Source organism: Mustelus asterias, chromosome 1, assembly GCF_964213995.1.
Source record: "Mustelus asterias chromosome 1, sMusAst1.hap1.1, whole genome shotgun sequence".
Lineage (NCBI taxonomy): Eukaryota > Metazoa > Chordata > Chondrichthyes > Carcharhiniformes > Triakidae > Mustelus > Mustelus asterias.
In genome coordinates, this window is record NC_135801.1 from 37626095 (window position 1) to 37644295 (window position 18201).

General features: G+C 42.7%; 1 protein-coding gene across 9 annotated transcripts in view; it reads right to left on the reverse strand.

Moving 5' to 3' along the window:
• Positions 1 to 18201, reverse strand: part of kiaa1109 (KIAA1109 ortholog) — a 449716-nt gene that overhangs the window by 170203 nt on the left and 261312 nt on the right. For all 9 annotated transcript variants that reach the window (XR_013497649.1, XR_013497648.1, XM_078211413.1 and 6 more), the window contains 2 exons: positions 13998 to 14149; positions 1070 to 1220 (listed from right to left, as the gene is read on the reverse strand). Coding sequence is in view for 7 of the 9 variants with exons in the window: in XM_078211413.1 (XP_078067539.1) it covers positions 1070 to 1220; positions 13998 to 14149 (303 nt within the window). In the remaining 2 variants the exon portion in view is untranslated. The remainder of the gene's footprint in view (positions 1 to 1069; positions 1221 to 13997; positions 14150 to 18201) is intronic.

Sequence of the window (18201 nt, forward strand, 5' to 3'; positions counted from 1 at the left end):
GCTCTGACTGGCAGCAGACAGGACACCCATCTGCACTTGAAAGGCAAGCCCCGCCTTGGAGAGCTGTCAGCCAATCAGATTGGGGGGTGGGTGGCAGAGTCCCTGAGGGGAAGGTGCCCCCAGTCTGAAGGGGTCTTCCGTTTGAGGTGCCATTCCCCCCCCCCCCCCCACCCCCCCAAGGCTTCCCGCCCAAGATCAAAAGCGAGATCTTTTTCAGTTTCCCACCCTCAGTCACATCAGTTACCCAGCAATCGAAAAATCTAAAAATGAAGGTTAGGTATAAAAAGGCCCTTAAGTGGTTATTAAGGGGCCACTTAAAGGCCTTAATAGGGACATGGGTGAGCTTCCTGCCTGAGGTTCTTCCCATATCTGGGTGGGGCATACAGGTTCCTGGAGGGAATCTATTTTATGTTCCCCCCACTGCTCAGAGCCTAATGGGGAGGGGAGGAAGCACAAAATTCTGATCGTTAAAGTACTAAGGATGAAGCATATGATGTTTACAAGAGAAGCATCTGCACCACACATGACTGCATTTCATCAGCTGAGATATTAACTGATGTAATGTCACCTTCCATAGCCATGGGAAGGAAGCCAAATAAAGTAGCTCTCCAGGGCCAAGGTAGTCCTGTGGGAGAAACTTTGACTTTGCAATTAGGGTATAGCAATACACGAGAACAAGTTTAGCACAAATAGCCAAAATTAGATGCAGCTTTATTCATAAAATAAAAGAGATGAAACATAAATAACAAAAGGAGGTTCTGCAGAGAGGCAATTTATTTTGTTAAGTTTTATTCCTGTAAAACTCTGGTGGAAAATTGTCCTGTCTTAAAACAGGATTGCAATTAATTGAGTTCACTGAATTGAAATTTTTTACCAATGTAGCAGGTGTAACTAGAGGTGGTAACATGGAAAAAATTAACACAAGATGACAATAGTGCAGCTGGTCCTCGTCAAGGAATTAATCTCCATGCATTTCTTACCATTAGTGACCTGGCACAACTCCAGTATCAAGTTTAAGGGTGCAAACAAATATTTATTTTTGAATGAAAAAGGCAAATTTAACAATTACCTCGAGAGCCTCTGTCATGATGCAGCCCATCACAGCACACACACGAAGAGTTCTTTCCATTTCCAATTTATTCAAGGAAGATTTCAGCTGATCAATAGGAATAAGCCAAGCACTAATAGCTGGAGTAGCTGTGCTTAAAAGGTTTAGCTGCCTGTAACAAAATCATTTTCAAATTTTAACACAAAGCAACTGAATTTTTACAACAGAATATCACCATAAAATAAGTTATTAGCTTCCAGAAGCAAACAAATGTGCAAAAATTCAGCTGACTGAATACATTACAAAGTACAAAAAGGTAAAAGTTGGTTAGCAAAATCATCTTTCATAATTCAACACATGCAAATTGCGTTTGCTCTGGTCTGAGCAATATATTGATTGCTCATGTCCCTGACAAAGTTTATCAAAAACAAACACCAGCAAGCCAATCCTTTTACTGACCCAAAATAAACTTATTTTATAAGAATGATTTGCAGTCAGTAATATTATATTGAATTTTGACCTTAGTTGAACATATACTTTCTGAAACAAATGGAAATTGTGTTTCAAAATGTTGCTTATGAAATTCATGTAACACATTTGGACTTTCACAGTAATTCAATATTATGCTAAATTTAAATTTTATTCCACTGTGATATTTGACAAACTGATAGAAAGTAGCCATAAGTTTTCATGTCTGGTTGCAAATTTTTAACAAATATTTTGTGGTCACGAATAAATAAGATATCTCATATACACAGGGACAAAAGGCTGGAGCATTTATGCAAATGAAAACACTTCGGAAGGATTTGTGAACTTTTTGTACTTTATTGTGTTTGAATTGTGTTATTCACGAAGGGCAGCAGCAATAAGCCAGGTAATTACAGGCTAGTTATCAGAGGTAGGAAAATTATTGGAAAAAATTCTGAGGGACAGCATCAATCAACACTTGGAAAGGCAGAGATTGATCAAGGACAGTCAGCACGGTTTTGTTGGTGGGAGATCCTGTCAAACTAATTTAAATTGCGTTTTTTGATACGGTAACTAAATATATTGTTAATGGTAGCACAGTTGATGTGGTTTACATGGACTTTAGTAAGGCCCTTGACAAGATCCCACATGGAAAGCTGGTCCAAAAGGTTAGAGCCAATGGGATTCAAGGCAAGTTAGAAAATTGGATTCAAAATTGGTTTGTCCAGAGGAGGCAAAGGGTGATAGTAGGGTTTGCTTTTGTGACTGGAAGCCTGTGATCAGCGGTGTACCACAGGGATTGATGCTGGGACCCTTGCGGTTTGTTATATACATTAACTTGGATGTGAATGTAGAAGGTATAATTAGTAAGTTTGCAGATGACACGAAAATTGGTAGTGTTGTTGATAGTGAGGAGGATATAGTCTTAGGTGCAGACTGATATTCAGCAGCTGGTAATTGGTCAGAGTAATAGCAGATGGAATTCAATCCTGATGAGTGTGAGGTGATGCAGTTTGGGAGGATTAATGTGGATAGGATATACACAATGAACCGTAGGTCCCTAGGGAGTATTGGTGTACAAGTCCATAGATCCCGGAAGGTGGCAGCAAGATAGATAGGGTGAAGGTGGCATATAGAATGCTTGCCTTCATTAGCCGGGGCATACAATATAGGAGCAGCTTGGTATAACTTTATAAAAGATTGGGTGAGGCCACAGACAGAATAGTGTGTGCAATTCTGGACGCCACACATCAGAAGGACGTGATTACACTGGAAAGAGTGCAGAGGAGATTCATCAGGATGTTGCCTCAGATGGAAAGTTTCAGCTATGAGGAGAGACTGGATACACTGGGTTTGTTTTCCCCAGAGCAGAGAAGGCTGAGGGGGGATCTGATAGAGGCATACAAAATTATGAGAATAGATCGCAAGAAATGTCTAAGACCAGAGGGCAGAGGTTTAAGGTGAGAAGTAAGTGATTTAGAGGGGATCTAAGGAAGTCCTTTTTCACCCAGAGGGTGGTGGAAATATGGAATGCACTGTGGTGGAGGCAAGTAGTTTTGCAACATTTAAACAGCATCTGAACAAGCACTTAAATCATCAAAGCATCGTAGGCTATCGACCAAGTACTGGTAAATAGATTAGTATAGATTGGTATTTGTTAGTCGGCATAGGCATGGTGGGCTGAAGGACCTATTTCTGTGCTTTATGACTCTATGACCCTGATATACAAGTTACTCATTCGGAATCCGAATGTTATATTAAACCTTTTCCACATTTAAACAATATTTTAACACAATAAAATGTGAAGTAAGGGATGTTAGAACAAGAGGACTTGCCTGGCAAGGTCAGAATCAATAGCAGCTGGCTAAACTTCGACACCAAGCTGCTTAACACTAGGAGCATTAGTCTGTAATTTTTCAGGCCAACTTAAGTAAAATCATTTAAAAAGATGAAAACAACACTGGAAGCATGTTAGGTAGCATCTGTGAAATGGACAGGCAAGACACTTCATATACAGACATTCTTCGAATTGGAACAGATTTAAATTTAACACAGAGGTGTGAAGTGATATCTTTTGATAGGAAGAACAAAGAGAGCAAGGATAAAGTAAAGGTTACAATTTAAAAATGGGCACAAGAACAGCATGACCTGGGTATATGTGCATGAATCATTGAAGCTGGCAGGGCAAGTTGAGAAAGTGGTTGAAAAGGCATACAAGATCCTGGGGCCATATACAGAGACAAAGAATACAAAAGCAAGCAAGTTATGATAAATGTTTATAAAACACTGGTTTGGTCTAAATTGAAGGACTGTCTCTAATTCTAGGCTTTTGGAAAGATAGAACAAAGAACAAAAAAAAAAGAAAATTCCAGCACAGCAACAGACCCTTCGGCCCTCCAAGCCTGCACCAACCATGCTGCCCGTCAGAACAAAAACCCCCTACCCTTCCGGGGACCATGTCCCTCTATTCCCATCCTATTCATGCATTTGTCAAGACGCCCCTTAAAAATATCTGCTTCCACTACTTCCCCCGGCAGCGAGTTCCAAGCACCCACCCCCCTCTGTGTAAAAAATCTGCCTCGTACATATCTCCTTTAAACCTTGCCCCTCACACCTTAAACCTAAACCCCCTAGTAATTGACTCTGTCACCCTGGGAAAAGCTTCTGATTATCCACTCCGTCCATGCCCTTCATAATCTTGTAGATTTCTATCAGGTTGCCCCTCAACCTCCGGCGTTCCAGTGAGAACAAACCAAGTTTCTCCAACCTCTCCTCATATCTAATGCTCTCCAAACCAGGCAACATCCTGATAAATCTTTTCTGTATCCTCTCCAAAGCCTCCACATCCTTCTGGTAGTGTGGCGACCAGAATTGAATACGATATCCCATGTGCGGCCTAAGGTTCTATAAAGCTGCAACATGACTTGCCAATTTTTAATCTCAATGCCCTGGTCAATGAAGGCAACCATGCCGTATGCCTTCTCGACTACCTTCTCCACCTGTTTTGCCACTTTCAGTGACTTGTGTATCTGTACACCCAGGTCCCTCTGCCTATCACTACTCTTAAGGGTTCTGCCATTGACTGTATATTTCCCATCTGTATTAGACCTTCCAAAATACATTACCTCACATTTAGAAATCATAGAAAGAAATCATAGAAACCCTACAGTGCAGAAGGAAGCCATTCGGCCCATCGAGTCTACACAGACCACAATCCCACCCAGGCCCTACCCCCACATATTTACCCACTAATCCCTCTAACCTACACATCTCAGGACTCTAAGGAGCAATTTTTAACCTGGCCAATCAACCTAACCCGCACATCTTTGGACTGTGGGAGGAAACCGGAGCACCCGGAGGAAACCCACGCAGACACGAGGAGAATGTGCAAACTCCACACAGACAGTGACCCGAGCCGGGAACCGAACCCGGGACCCTGGAGCTGTGAAGCAGCAGTGCTAACCACTGTGCTACCGTGCCGCCCCCTGTCCGGATTAAACGCCATCTGCCATCTCTCCGCCCAAGTCTCCAACCGATTTATATCCTGCTGTATCCTCTGATGGTCCTCATTGCCGTCCACAATTCCACCAATCTTTGTGTCATCCGCAAACTTACTAATCAAACCAGTTACATTTTCCTCCAAATCATTTATATACATTACAATCAGCAAAGATCCCAGCACTGATCCCTGAGGAACACCACTTGTCACAGCCCTCCATTCAGAAACACACCCTTCTACTGTTACTCTTTTCTTCTATGACCAAGTCCGTTCTGTACCCATCTTGCCAGCTCGTCTCTGATCCCTTCTGTACCACTTCACCTTCTGTACCAGTCTGCCATGAGGGACCTTGTCAAAGGCCTTACTGAAGTCCATGTAGACAACATCCACTGTCATACCCTCATCAATCATCTTCGTCACTTCCTCAAAAAACTCGATCAAGTTAGTGAGACAAGATCTCCCCTTCACAGAACCACGTTGCCTCTTGCTAATATGTCCACTTATTTCCACATGGGAGTAAATCCTGTCTTGAAGAATCCTCTCCAATAATTTCCCTACCACTGACGTAAGGCTCACCAGCCTATAATTACCTGGATTATCCTTGCTACCCTTCTTAAACAAAGGAACAACATTGGCTGCACTCCAATTCTCAGGGACCTCCCCTGTAGCCAGTGAGGATACAAAGATTTCTCTCAAGGCCCCAGCAATTTCCTCCCTCGTCTCTCGCAGTATTCTGGGGTACATCCGATCAGGCCCTGGGAACATAGAATCCTACCGCGCAGGAGGAGACCATTTGGCCCATCGAGTCTGCACCGACCACAATCCCACCCAGGTCCTATTCCCGTCACCCCATACATTTACTCTAACTAGTCCCCCTGACACTATGGGGCAATTTAGCATGTCCAATCCACCTAACCCACACATCTTTGGACTGTGGGAGGAAACCGGAGCATCCAGAGGAAACCCATGCAGACACGGGGAGAACGTGCAAACTTCACACAGACAGTGACCCAAGCCGGGAATCGAACTCAGGCCCCTGGCACTGTGAGGCAGCAGTGCTAACTACTGTGCCACCCTAATGTCTAGTTTAATATTTTTCAGGACCCCCAATACCTCCTTTTTGATCGCAACATGACCCAAACTATCTACACACCCTTCCCCAGACTCTTTGGTGAACACTGACGCAAAGTACGCATTTAATACCTTGCCCATTTCCTCTGGCTCCACGCATAGATTCCCTCCCTTGTCCTTGAGTGGGCCAACCCTCTTGCTCTTTATATATGTATAAAAAACCTTGGCATTTTCCTTAATCTTGCTGGAAAATGACTTTTTGTGACTCCTTTTAGCCATCCTGACTCTTTGCTTAAATTTCTTTCTACTTTCCTTGTATTCCACACTTGCTTCATGTGTTCCCAGCCTCCTGGCCTGGACAAATGCTTCCTTTTTCTCTTTGACTAGGCTCACAATAGCTCTTGTTATCCAAGGTTCCTGAAATTTGCCATAGTTATCCTTCATCCTTACAGGAATTTGCCGGCCCTGAATTCCTATCAACTTACACTTGAAAGCCTCCCACATGCCAGATGTTGATTTGCCCTCAAAAATCTGCCCCCAATCTACACTCTTCAGTTCCTGCCTAATATCGTTGTAATTAGCCTTCCCCCAATTTAGCATCTTCACTGGAGGACTATACTTATCTTTATCCACCAGTACTTTAAAACTTACTGAATTGTGGTCACTGTTCCTGAACTGCTCCCCTACTGAAACATCAACCACCTGGCCAGGCTCATTCCCCAATGTCAGGTCCAGTATGGCCTCTTCCCTTGTTGGACTATCTACATACTGTTTCAAGAAGCCCTCCTGGGTGCTCTTTACAAACTCTGCCCCATCCATGTCCCTGGCACTAAGTGAATCCCAGTCAATATAGGGGGAAGTTAAAATCACCACCATAACAACACTGTTACTTTTCCTTGAAAACTTTGGAGAGAACAGTAATATTTAACAGAATGGTTTCACTTCCTTGTGAGTGTTGTGGTTAGTATCCTGGCCTGTCATGCAGAAGACCAGTGTTCAATTCTCCGTCGGGGAGCTGCCAATTTCCATGACAGTGCAGCCGCAGCGTCTGTTTTATGGGCGGCAAGGTGGCATAGCGGTCAGCACTGCTGCCTCACAGCTCCAGGGAGCTGGGTTCGATTCCCAGCTTGGGTCACTGTCTGTGTGGAGTTTGCATGTTCTCCCCACGTGTGTGTGTTTCCTTTGGGTGCTCCAGTTTCCTCCCACAGTCCAAAGATGTGCAGGTTAGGTGTATTGGCCATGCTAAATAGCCCCTTAGTGTCCTGGGCCACGTAGGTCAGAGGGATTTGCGGGGTAAATATGTGGGATTACGGGGATAGAGCATGGGTGGGATTGTTGTCGATGTAGACTTGATGGACCGAATGGCGTCCTTCTGCACTGTAGGGGTTCTATGTTTCCATGTTGTTTATTTTAGAGTAGGCTAAGGGGAGAATTGATAGAGATGTTCAAAATCATGGGAGGTCTAGACAAGGTAGATAGGGAGAAACTATTCCCGTATCAAAAGAGTCAGAAGACACAAATTAGGATTGGCACAAAACCAACATTGAGATGAGCAAGAACTTTCTTACAAAGCGAATGGTTAGGATCTGGAATACATTGCTTGAGTGTGTGGTGGAGAAAGATTCAGTCATGGCTTTCAAACAAGAATTGGATAATCATCAGAAGAGAAAAAAATTGCAGGGTGACAGGGAAAGGGTGAAGTGGAATTAACAGAATTGCTCTCGCAGAAAGCCAGCACTGACACAATTATTCTGTGCTGCAACTATTCTATGATTACAGATCAGCAGCATTAAAAAGGAATAGAACAGGTTAAAGGAAAGAAAAAACAAATAAGCCGACACAAGAAAACAAATAGAATGCCCTGTAAAATTACGAAGTCCACAGCAGGTGATGGTTCACCAGCGGAAGTGAGATTAACAGGAGACAAGAGAAGCTGTAATGAGATGAACTGAAGAAATAAAAAGTGAGTGAGCCACAGTGTTTGTATAACTAAAAGGTGCAGTGCAAGGTAGGAAGGAAAGCATTAAAAAACTGGTAAAACAGAGCAGGGTCCAGGATTCCAAGAATCCTCAGAATCCAAATCACTTGACCTGTATTATTCCAAAATTGAGCCCCCTTCTAAAGCACTCACCCACTCGCAGCCTGAAAAGAATCGACAGACATCACACATTTCCAGCACCTCTTGTCAAAGCAAAAATTCAATTGGTAAATTGAGATTTGAGGTTATTGAAGTCAATGTTAAGGTCAGAGGGCAGCAATGTGCCTCTTAGACAGACGCTGAGTTTTGGAACAATGTAGAAAACAAAAGCACAGGAAATGAGACACTCAATTTGAGGTAAACAGAGGAAATGCTGGAAATACTCAGCTTCCTGGAGAGAGGAGCAGGTCATGCCTGCTATGATCGAAGAATAATTTCCATTGAGAAAAATAGCATGGAAGGCAACATCATTATATCAAATGCAACAGAGAGAGAAAACTGAAAGAAGGGAATTGTATCCTTACAGGAAGCAGGATGGTAAGAGGTATAATCCAGGCAGTTGATGAGTCAGTTTGTAACAGACGTTACTAGGCACACCACTCAGAGAAAAGATAATAAAGTTTAGAAAAGAAAGATGAGCGCCAGATAAGGACTGCGTCAAGATAAGAGGAGACAGCAACTTTAAATGAAATTATATGTCATGATAAAAGGAGGAAGTAGCACCAGCAGTCATGAATGTAAAGGAATAAAAGTAATTTCAGTATTGGAACAAGATAAATATTTGGCATACCCCTGCAATAAATAAAAAAAGACACTGATGGGATCCACGCACAGCTAACTGAAGAAATCTGTGCAAGGAAAAATTGTTCAATGTAAAAAGGTGCCAGAGGATGCAACATTCAGATGCACATGGGAAAAGACTGGACAAAAAGAGAAAGGTGTTGAGATAAGAGGAAATAAGAATTGAGAGACAGAAGCAGGTTGGAACTATTGATTTGATTGATTATTGTCACATGTATTAACATAGTGAAAAGTATTGTTTCTTGCGCACTATACAGACAAAACATACCGTTCATAGAGAAGGAAATGAGACAGTGCAGAATGTAGTGTTACAGTCATAGCTAGGCTGTAGAGAAAGATCAACTTAATGCAAGGTAAGTCCATTCAAAAGTCTGACAGCAGCAGGGAAGCATTGTTAGAGAGTTTAAAAGAGTTAGAATGAAGTTTTAGAAGCATAGAATGAGTGTAAAAAATAGAATTAGAAGGTATGCTGGGCACAGCTTGCAAGAAGTTGCCTCGCTCCTGCGCCATCTTGGCATGCTTTCTGCCAAATTATTCCTTTGACAGATCTTCATGACGAAGAAAGAAATGAATCGTGCAGAGCTGAGAAACTGGGAGAGGGGAGAGAGCTCTGGAGGAGAAAAGACCAGTACTAGCTTGGGGAATGATGACTTGATATTGAGTCACGGGGTCACAGTCCATTGAGGAAATGACAGGACGAAGGAGGAGTTGCCAAAGGTATATACTGAATGGACTGATATTTGTCGTTCCACCAGATGACGTATGATAGAGCATTGGAATCCTTTCCAGTCTAAATAATGGAAAGGAATCGGATTGATTTAGTCAGCATATGATCATCATCATGTGAGCCACACTAATCATTCATGCTCCCAGTGCACACATGCCTCTGCCTTAGTTTTAAAATAGCAAAATTAATGCTAGGATTTGCAATGATCATGCCACTACTCAACAATGTAATCAGGAACGTTAGTAGAGCATTGACAAGAAAGATGAAAAATGATATTTTGTTAGGACACAGTAGTCTTCTAAGGGGCCGACAAGCTGAGAACTTCACTCATGTATGGTGGATTCACATCATTGAACTGCCAAATGAATAACTGGTTATCTGATAAATAGGAGATAGATTTGTTTACGTTTAAGCCCATCTTGCTTTTAATGAAGATTTGTGCTTTTTTCTCATCCAAACTACTTTTTTTCTTCACAAGCCATGAATCCAATTGACTTTGCACAGGCCATCACATGATATGCTTGGTTGGCGACACACCACAAGGTAAATGAAAGAAACCATTGCTGACATCGAAGGCCCCCACTGACATTGCCCCACCCCCAAAACATAACTGTCCCCCTTATCCACCCCCCGCCCCCCAACCGCTACCTAGACCGATCGCGCTCCATGCCCCACTTCCCCCCCACTGATCGCACACAGAGTGGCAGTGGACCCCCCCCTTCCCTCCCCCATCAGAGAATGATTTGGCCCACCTCCCTCCTGCTCCTGCCCCCCACCCACACCAGAGATCCATCTGCCCCATCCCCAGAGAACGATCTGACCCATCCCCCTCCCCACCACCGATCTGAGTTAGAGAACCGCTGAAAGCTCTGAACTTACCTCCTCAGAAGCTGGAGCACGCAAAACAGACCTTTGCAGACCATGTCTGTTTTGCGCCGAATCTGGACAGGCGAACGCGGTAGTAAAGGGGGAAATGCAGGTAAGTTTGGGTGTGCAGCCCACTAAGTCAATTTAAATGCATGCAAATAGTGCTGATCGCGGCCATTTTAACCGCTTGGTAAAGGGGGAATGGGTGTGGGGGTGGGTGTGGATCGCGCTACTTGCCTCACGCCCGACTTTATCAAGTTTTCGCGTCTGAAAACGGGCACAACATGTTAGTAAAATCAGGCCCTGTGTCCTTCCATTACATTACATGGTAGTGCTCCAACACAATGGACAGAATTCTCCAGCCGCCATTGCCCCTGTGGTGGGTTTTCCCAGGGCAGAGGTAGCTCACCACCAGCCACTGGCAGGAATTTCTGGTCTTGCCGAAGTCAATTTACATTCCTCGCCTGTGCTGCCATTGGGAAGCCCCGTCAGGGTTGACTTCGGTGGGACAAGATGATCCCGCTGGCAGGAAGGGCTTGAAAATTCCATCCAATGTCTAGATGATGCAGATTTGTGACATTGAAATGTTTAGCAACTGTCATAATGCGAAAACTGAAAATTTAAGGGCTAGCGTAATGTAAATTTGAATACAAATTTATGTGAATACAAAGAGTAAATTGTTTTCTAAACCTGACTAACTGCAGATCCAAAAATGTTAACTTTTGAAACTATTTTACACATCTGACATTTCTACTTATAGCATAACAATTCTTTTTAGCAGCACACATCATCCTACCAAATATACCCCTGTACATCCTGGAGTTTAAAATCTAACACCATTACCAAATTGATATCACCCAAATATGCCACTTATCTCAGTATTACTAGCCTCAATTAAATATTATCCTCCTCAACATTATTCATCAAATATATAGCGACTCACTTGTAATTATCCAATAATTGTCTACCATGTCTACAAGCACAGTATTTAGATTAAGCAAGGTCGGAGGGCCAAGGGTAATTGCACTCCAATGGTCAGTGACACAGAAGCAGAGGGAGGTAGGGGGTAGAAAATTCAGGGGCAGATTTGGCGACACAATTGGGGAGTCAGTGTTGGAAGTGGAAAGGGGAACGTAGCTATGGTCAGAAAGAAGGAGAGAGCAAAGGCAAGGAAAGTATCTCAATTGAGGATGGCTGAGTTTCTGTTCCCTCAATCAAGCCCAAATTTTCCATCTGTCTGAGGATTGGGGCAGCACTCTTCAAGGTTTATTTTGAGCAGTAATGCTGAGACCTTTGATCAGCTTTCACACACAGTTGGGATGTGAGAGGGCTAGGAAGCAGGGTGATCAAACTTACCAAGCCGTGAGGGGGACAAGTGTTCTAGGACTCAGCCAGAAAAGACTTTGTCCAGTGAGAGGTGGACACACTAAAGTGAGGTGGGAATTTGTAAGTACTGTCAGCAAGGCAGGGAGGGCGAGTGACTGATAAACCTTCATAGTGAGATGGAGGACAGTAAAAAATTTAATCAGTGGGCATGAAGTTTTTCAGTAAATGTTGAGCTCACAAGTGGTTAATGTACAAAAACCAAAGAGCAAGCTTAAATGGGGCATTTTCAAGTTGGCAAACCATGACTAGGAAGTGCTGTAAGGATCACTACTGAGGCCTCAGCTATTTACAAGCTATATTACCGACTTAGATGAAGAGACAGAGAGTAATGTATCTATGTTTGCTGACAATACAGAGCTAGGTGGAAATGTGAGCTGTGAGGAGGACACAGAGATGCTGCAAAGAGAGATAGGGCTGAATTATACGAAGCACCAGATTCTCTGTACTCCCCCGGCTGAAGGTCGGCTGGGGAGCCCACTGAGGAGAACACTTAATCCCACAGTCACTTATAACCAACTGGCTATTAATAGGACTTCTGTCCTTCTGGATCAGAAGCCAATCAGAAGTCAGCAGCTCTCCAGCACTTGGGGCACTGGATTATTTGGTATAGTTGGGAGGTTTCTCAAACTGACAAGTCCCAGCAAGAGGCAGGGCTGGGAGGGGGCGGAGGGGACTCTAATGAAGGGTCATCCAGACTTGAAATATGTTAGCACTACTCTCTCTCGACAGATGCTGTCAGATCTGTTGAGATTTTCCAGCATTTTCTGTTTTTGTTTCAGATTCCAGCATCCATAGTAATTTGCTTTTATGATGAAAGCAGTGTTGTTGATGTGTATGTGGATTTTCAGAAGTTGTTTGATAAACTTCTATGTTATAGATTGGTTGGTAAAATCATTGCTATTAAAAAGGCAGTGACAGCATAGATATAAAATTGGCTAAGAAATAGAAAGCAAAAAGTAGCTTATTGGACTGAATTGGGGAAAATATACACGGGTGTCTCCCAAGGGTCAATACTGGAACCAATGCTCTAGGTATAAGGGGCGCAATTTCAAAGTTTGCAGATAACTTAAAGCTTTGAAACTAGCACCAGTGAGCAGAATAGAATACTTCAGGAGGACATAGACAGAATGGTACAAAAGGCTAGTTTTGAAAAAGTAAATTCAACAGCAATTTTTTGAAGATTACTGAATCAGAAATATTTGCTGGGCTATGGGGAAAAAGCAGGGGAGCGGGAGTAATTAGTAATTATGTACAGGCACGATGGATTCAATAGCTTCCTTCTATACTGTATTATTTTATGATTCTATGAAATACATAAAAAGCTACTTGTACAACTCAGATATCCAAGTGCAATGGTGCATTATTTTTCAATTTGTAAAAGTCAGATTCATGACCTTTCAAAACTCAGTTTACAGTACAATAGTTGACAAGTTTATCGCAGTTTACAACATCCCGCACGGCACGGTAGCACAGTGGTTAGCACTGCTGCTTCACAGCTCCAGGGACCTGGGTTCGATTCCCAGCTTGGGTCACTGTCTGTGTGGAGTTTGCACATTCTCCTCGTATCTGCGTGGGTTTCCTCCGGGTGCTCCGGTTTCCTCCCACAGTCCAAAGATGTGCGGGTTAGGTTGATTGGTCATGCTAAAATTGCTTTTCAGTGTCCTGAGATGCGTAGGTTAGAGGGATTAGTGGGTAAAATATGTAGGGATATGGGGGTAGGGCCTGGGTGGGATTGTGGTCGGTGCAGACACGATGGGCTGAATGGCCTCTTTCTGTACTGTAGGGTTTCTATGATTTCTGTGATCCCACAATGGGAAATGAGACATAATTCTTAAATTAAAGGCGACCCGGAGTGGAATGACAATGCCTATATGACACCAATAACCAATTCTCATAGTTCAAAATTTTTCGACTAACTATTTTTGACTTTTGCTCATGATGTTCTGGTGCACGTTCTGGTGCTGTGGTTTTGCCCTTTACATTCAAACTACACAGCTGAAACAAGTGAATGTGTCTTCTCATGCAAAAAGTTACCTAGTTAATTATAAGCAAATATTTCAATTTTAGGAATCTCTATGAAAGGTATTTAATGACAAAGACATCGATTTTTCATCCATGAAATGATTTGGTTTATATAAACGAAAAGACTCACCGAGAATAAGTCTGAACACGTGAATGTAAATTGGTTGGAGCAGCAAAGCTAAACCAAATTTCACTAATAGTAAGTTTCATGCTGCTGGAATCTGGAGGTGGTGGCAGCAGAGGAAGGTCCTTTTTAAGGTCATCGGACTCTACCCCTTCATCCTAAACAAAATGAGTTAAAAAATCAAAAATAAATAAAGTATTGTTATATTAACACAATTTCTGTATGAACTCAAACACGTTGACATTTCAAAAGACACGAATAAATGATCACCCCTACAATAATATTTTTAATCCCATACCATATGGTCATACATCCCTTGATCGGATTTGACCAGGAAATTCTTTTTTTTATTCATTCGTGGGGCATGGGCATCACTGGCTGGGCCAGCGTTTATTGCCCATCCCTAGTTGCCCGAGGGCAGTTGAGAGTCAACCACATTGCTGTGGCTCTGGAGTCACATGTAGGCCAGGCTGGGTAAGGATGGCAGATTTCCTTCCCTGAAGGACATTAGTAAACCAGATAGCTTTTTTCCGATAATCGACAATGGTTTCACAGTCATCAGTAGATTCTTAATTCCAGATATTTTCCATTAAATTCAAATTCCTCCATCTAACGTGACGGGATTTGATCCCGGGTCCCCAGAACATGAGCTGGATTTCTGGATTAATAGTCTAGCGATAATACCACTGGGACATTGCCTCCCCAAAAAAGTAAAAGGAAAAGTAATAAATTTGCTAAACAAATTAAAAACACAAAAAATGCAAAAGGCATCTCAAAAGTAACAGGTCTAATGTTCAGAATCTGAGGTGGCAAAGAATCAAAAAGCTGGACGGTGGAATAATTTTGGCATCTGTTCACTTGTGACTTTTGCTCCAAAATTAAACAGACAGATTAATTTCAGGATGGTGTACAATTTGAATATGGAATGCCCAAAATATTATTTGATGAAAAATGCTGGGTTTTTAATCATGCTAAACATTTAATTAAAATAGATGCTCAGGGTAGCTTAACACAATTAACCATTTCAAGCTGAACCCCTCAGCAAGTCTTAGTTTCAGTAAATGTCAACTGATAATAACCAAACATAAGAAGCATTTTTCCACTAAAATAATATTGGAGAGGTGTTTTTGGGAATCAATGAAAGAAAATAAAACCCTGAATATAATTCTGTAGATAGTAGGTTACCACAGCTTCAAGAGGAGTTATTCTGATCTTCAAAAATAATTATACCTTACTCTAACGTACGGAATTTTGATGTGAACAGCTTAAGATTTTTAAAGGATCAGCTGTACTACCAAATTTTCAAACAGATGTACAAACAGAGATGATGAACGTTTATGCCAAGAAATAGAAACAGTATCCAGTATCAGAATCCAGAATGGTGCAGCAGCATGTTCCAAATCCAATCACATCATCAGCATCCTTCCATCTGTGTTATGATAGACATGCTACAAATCTAATTTATTCGGAATGTGGTTGGTTCATACGGTGCACTTTCATTCAGGGTTGAAGAGACCACTCCATGACAGGCAGTTCCTGCCGCAAATGCAGCATGTGAAGTGATTATCTGGTGTCATTACAGGTTGTTGTTTTTCAGTGTTGGCACCTGTTGCCAGCCCAGTCTCTAAAGACACAGGCTCCTGGCATCACCTGAACCCGAGGGAAACATGTGATATCATTTTGAGCATTAGCCACTCTAGCCACTGACCGTCATAGTGGCACAAACTGGTCCACAGGTGACGTGACCTTTTCTCTCTGTCATCAGTAAATGTATCTCAGGTGCATGAATCAACATTTGGGACCGTTGCATCTCACTTACATGCATCTTCGAGCTGGAGTTTTGGCACCTTACTGGTCATCCAATTCTATCTACCTCACTATGTAGAAAATCCTTAAGCAACTGGGTGTCTTCCATCCTTTAAATGTGCCTGAGCTAGTGAAGCCACCTCTGCTTGATGAGTTCCAACGTATTTGCAAGAATTATCTTTGAGAGAACAGCCACAGTTGTGACTTTGTCCTTCTGTGAAATGCCTAGAATGTGCTGCAAGTTGTCCATGTTTCATGGCTATACAACAAAACTATTGAGAGCACAGGCCTCATGAATCAGCATTTTGGTTCTAAGAGTCAGCCTGATGTTTGCGTCATGTCTTTAAGACAACCCTTACTTCACAGCAGGATATAAATTGGCTGGAGCTCTGGGCCGACAGATGGCAGATGGAATTTATCAGGGACAAATGTGAGGTGATGTGATTTGGAAGGTGGAATGCAAAAGTGTACAGTAAATGGTGGAGCCCTTAGAAATATTAGCATACAGAGAGATCTGGACGTGCAGATCCACAGTTCCCTGAAGATGGCAACTCAGGTGGACGAGGTAGTCAAAAAGGCGGATGGCATGCTGGCCTTCATCAGTCAGGGCGCTGAGTACAGGAATTGGAAAATCATGTCGCAGCTGTATAAGACTTTGGTTAGGCCGCATTTGGAGTATTGTGTACAATTCTGGTCGCCACACTACCGGATGTTGATGCATTGGAAAGGGTGCAGAAGCGATTTACCAGGATGTTGCCTGGTTTGGAGGATATGGACTATGAAGAAAGGTTGAACAAACCTGGGCTGTTTTCATTGGAGCGTCGTAGGATGAGGGGGGACCTGATAGAGGTTTACAAGATTATGACAGGCTTGGATAGAGTGGATAGTCAAAGTCTTTAGCCCAGGGTCGAAGGGTTAGTTACTCAGGGGCATAGGTTGAAAGTGAGAGGGTGAAAGTCCAAAAGAGGTGTAAGGCGCAAGTTTTTTCACACAGAGGGTGGTGAATGCCTGGGACGCGCTGCCAGAGGAGGTGGTGGAAACAGATTCTATAACAACGTTCAAGAGATATCTGGATAGATACATAAATAGGCAGGAATAGAGAGATATGGTCCCCGTAGAGGCAAGAAAATATTAGATTAGAGAGGCATCTGTGTCGGCACAGACTTGGTGCGCCGAAGGGCCTGTTCCTGTGCTGTATTGTTCTTTGTTTTGCTTATTAAAAATGGATTTTGTTGAACCAAAAAAGTTGCTACAGGTCACGATTCCCCAGTTGACTGCAGTTTCTGGAGATTTCCAACAGCTGCTATAAGAGAAAAGCAACTGGTGTGGAATCTCACACCTGTCTTTCTGAGGACACATTCCAATGAACAAGCTGACGGAACAGTAGATAGAAGATCTCCCCAGCCTGGACGATAACAAAGTTGTTATCCCTGCAGAGGTGTTAATCCATTTATCGCATGGATTCAGCCAGAGGCACAGAAACCACTTGGTAACCTGCAATTGCCTCATTAATGTGCCACCTTACATGATCCAAGCTTCTGGCCTTCGAAACAGTTCTAATATTACATTTCAAGACTTATTAGTCAGTCTGCTGATTAACTTCCAACATCAACAGCAGAACTCTAGGTTGACAAAGCAACAGGCAATAAGTCTCAATCCCTCAAAGTCTGTTTATCAGCAGCCTCTGATCACAAAAGCTTGTGTGGCTTTTGCTACCAAATAAACCTGTTGGACTTTAACCTGGTGTTGTTAAACTTCTTACTGTGTTTACCCCAGTCCAACACCGGCATCTCCACATCATGATCACCTGCCGAGCAGACCAAGTCTATGCATAGCAATCTCATCTCCCTGCTGCATTTTAAAGAAATTCCGCACTGTAATCTTCATCCTGGATCCCACCGGAACTGAAATTTCTCCGTGAAGGAAGCCCTCCTGGACTTTGAGTTTCTGGATTCCGGAAATCATGTGAACAGATGTCTGTTTTTGTGGTTCTCATACTGTTAAGTTATTCATAATTGTACAACTCCTCTTTTCTATTCCCCACATGTTTATTTGTGTGCGTGTGAAGTTGCAATCATCCCCCTAAGGTTTGGATGTGTGAGCAAACTAACCTGATTTAATTATAAAAAGAGTTTGCTGCGAGTCACTTTCAAAATTGGACTTCACAAACTGAGGGTTTTGGGAAACATGCCACATCCTATTTTTAAAACGATTAAAAACACCTCTGCTTACGGAGAGGATAAAGAAGTTCAGTTTGCCCCTCCTGACCGTAACAGTTGCTTGCACATTTCATGAGTCAGTCAAAGGGGTGGTAGCAGCTTTACGTATGTGCATATCGAGTTTCGCACAAACAGACAAACCATGGACACAAGGCAGCAAAATTTGCTAAACACTTCCAACAGGG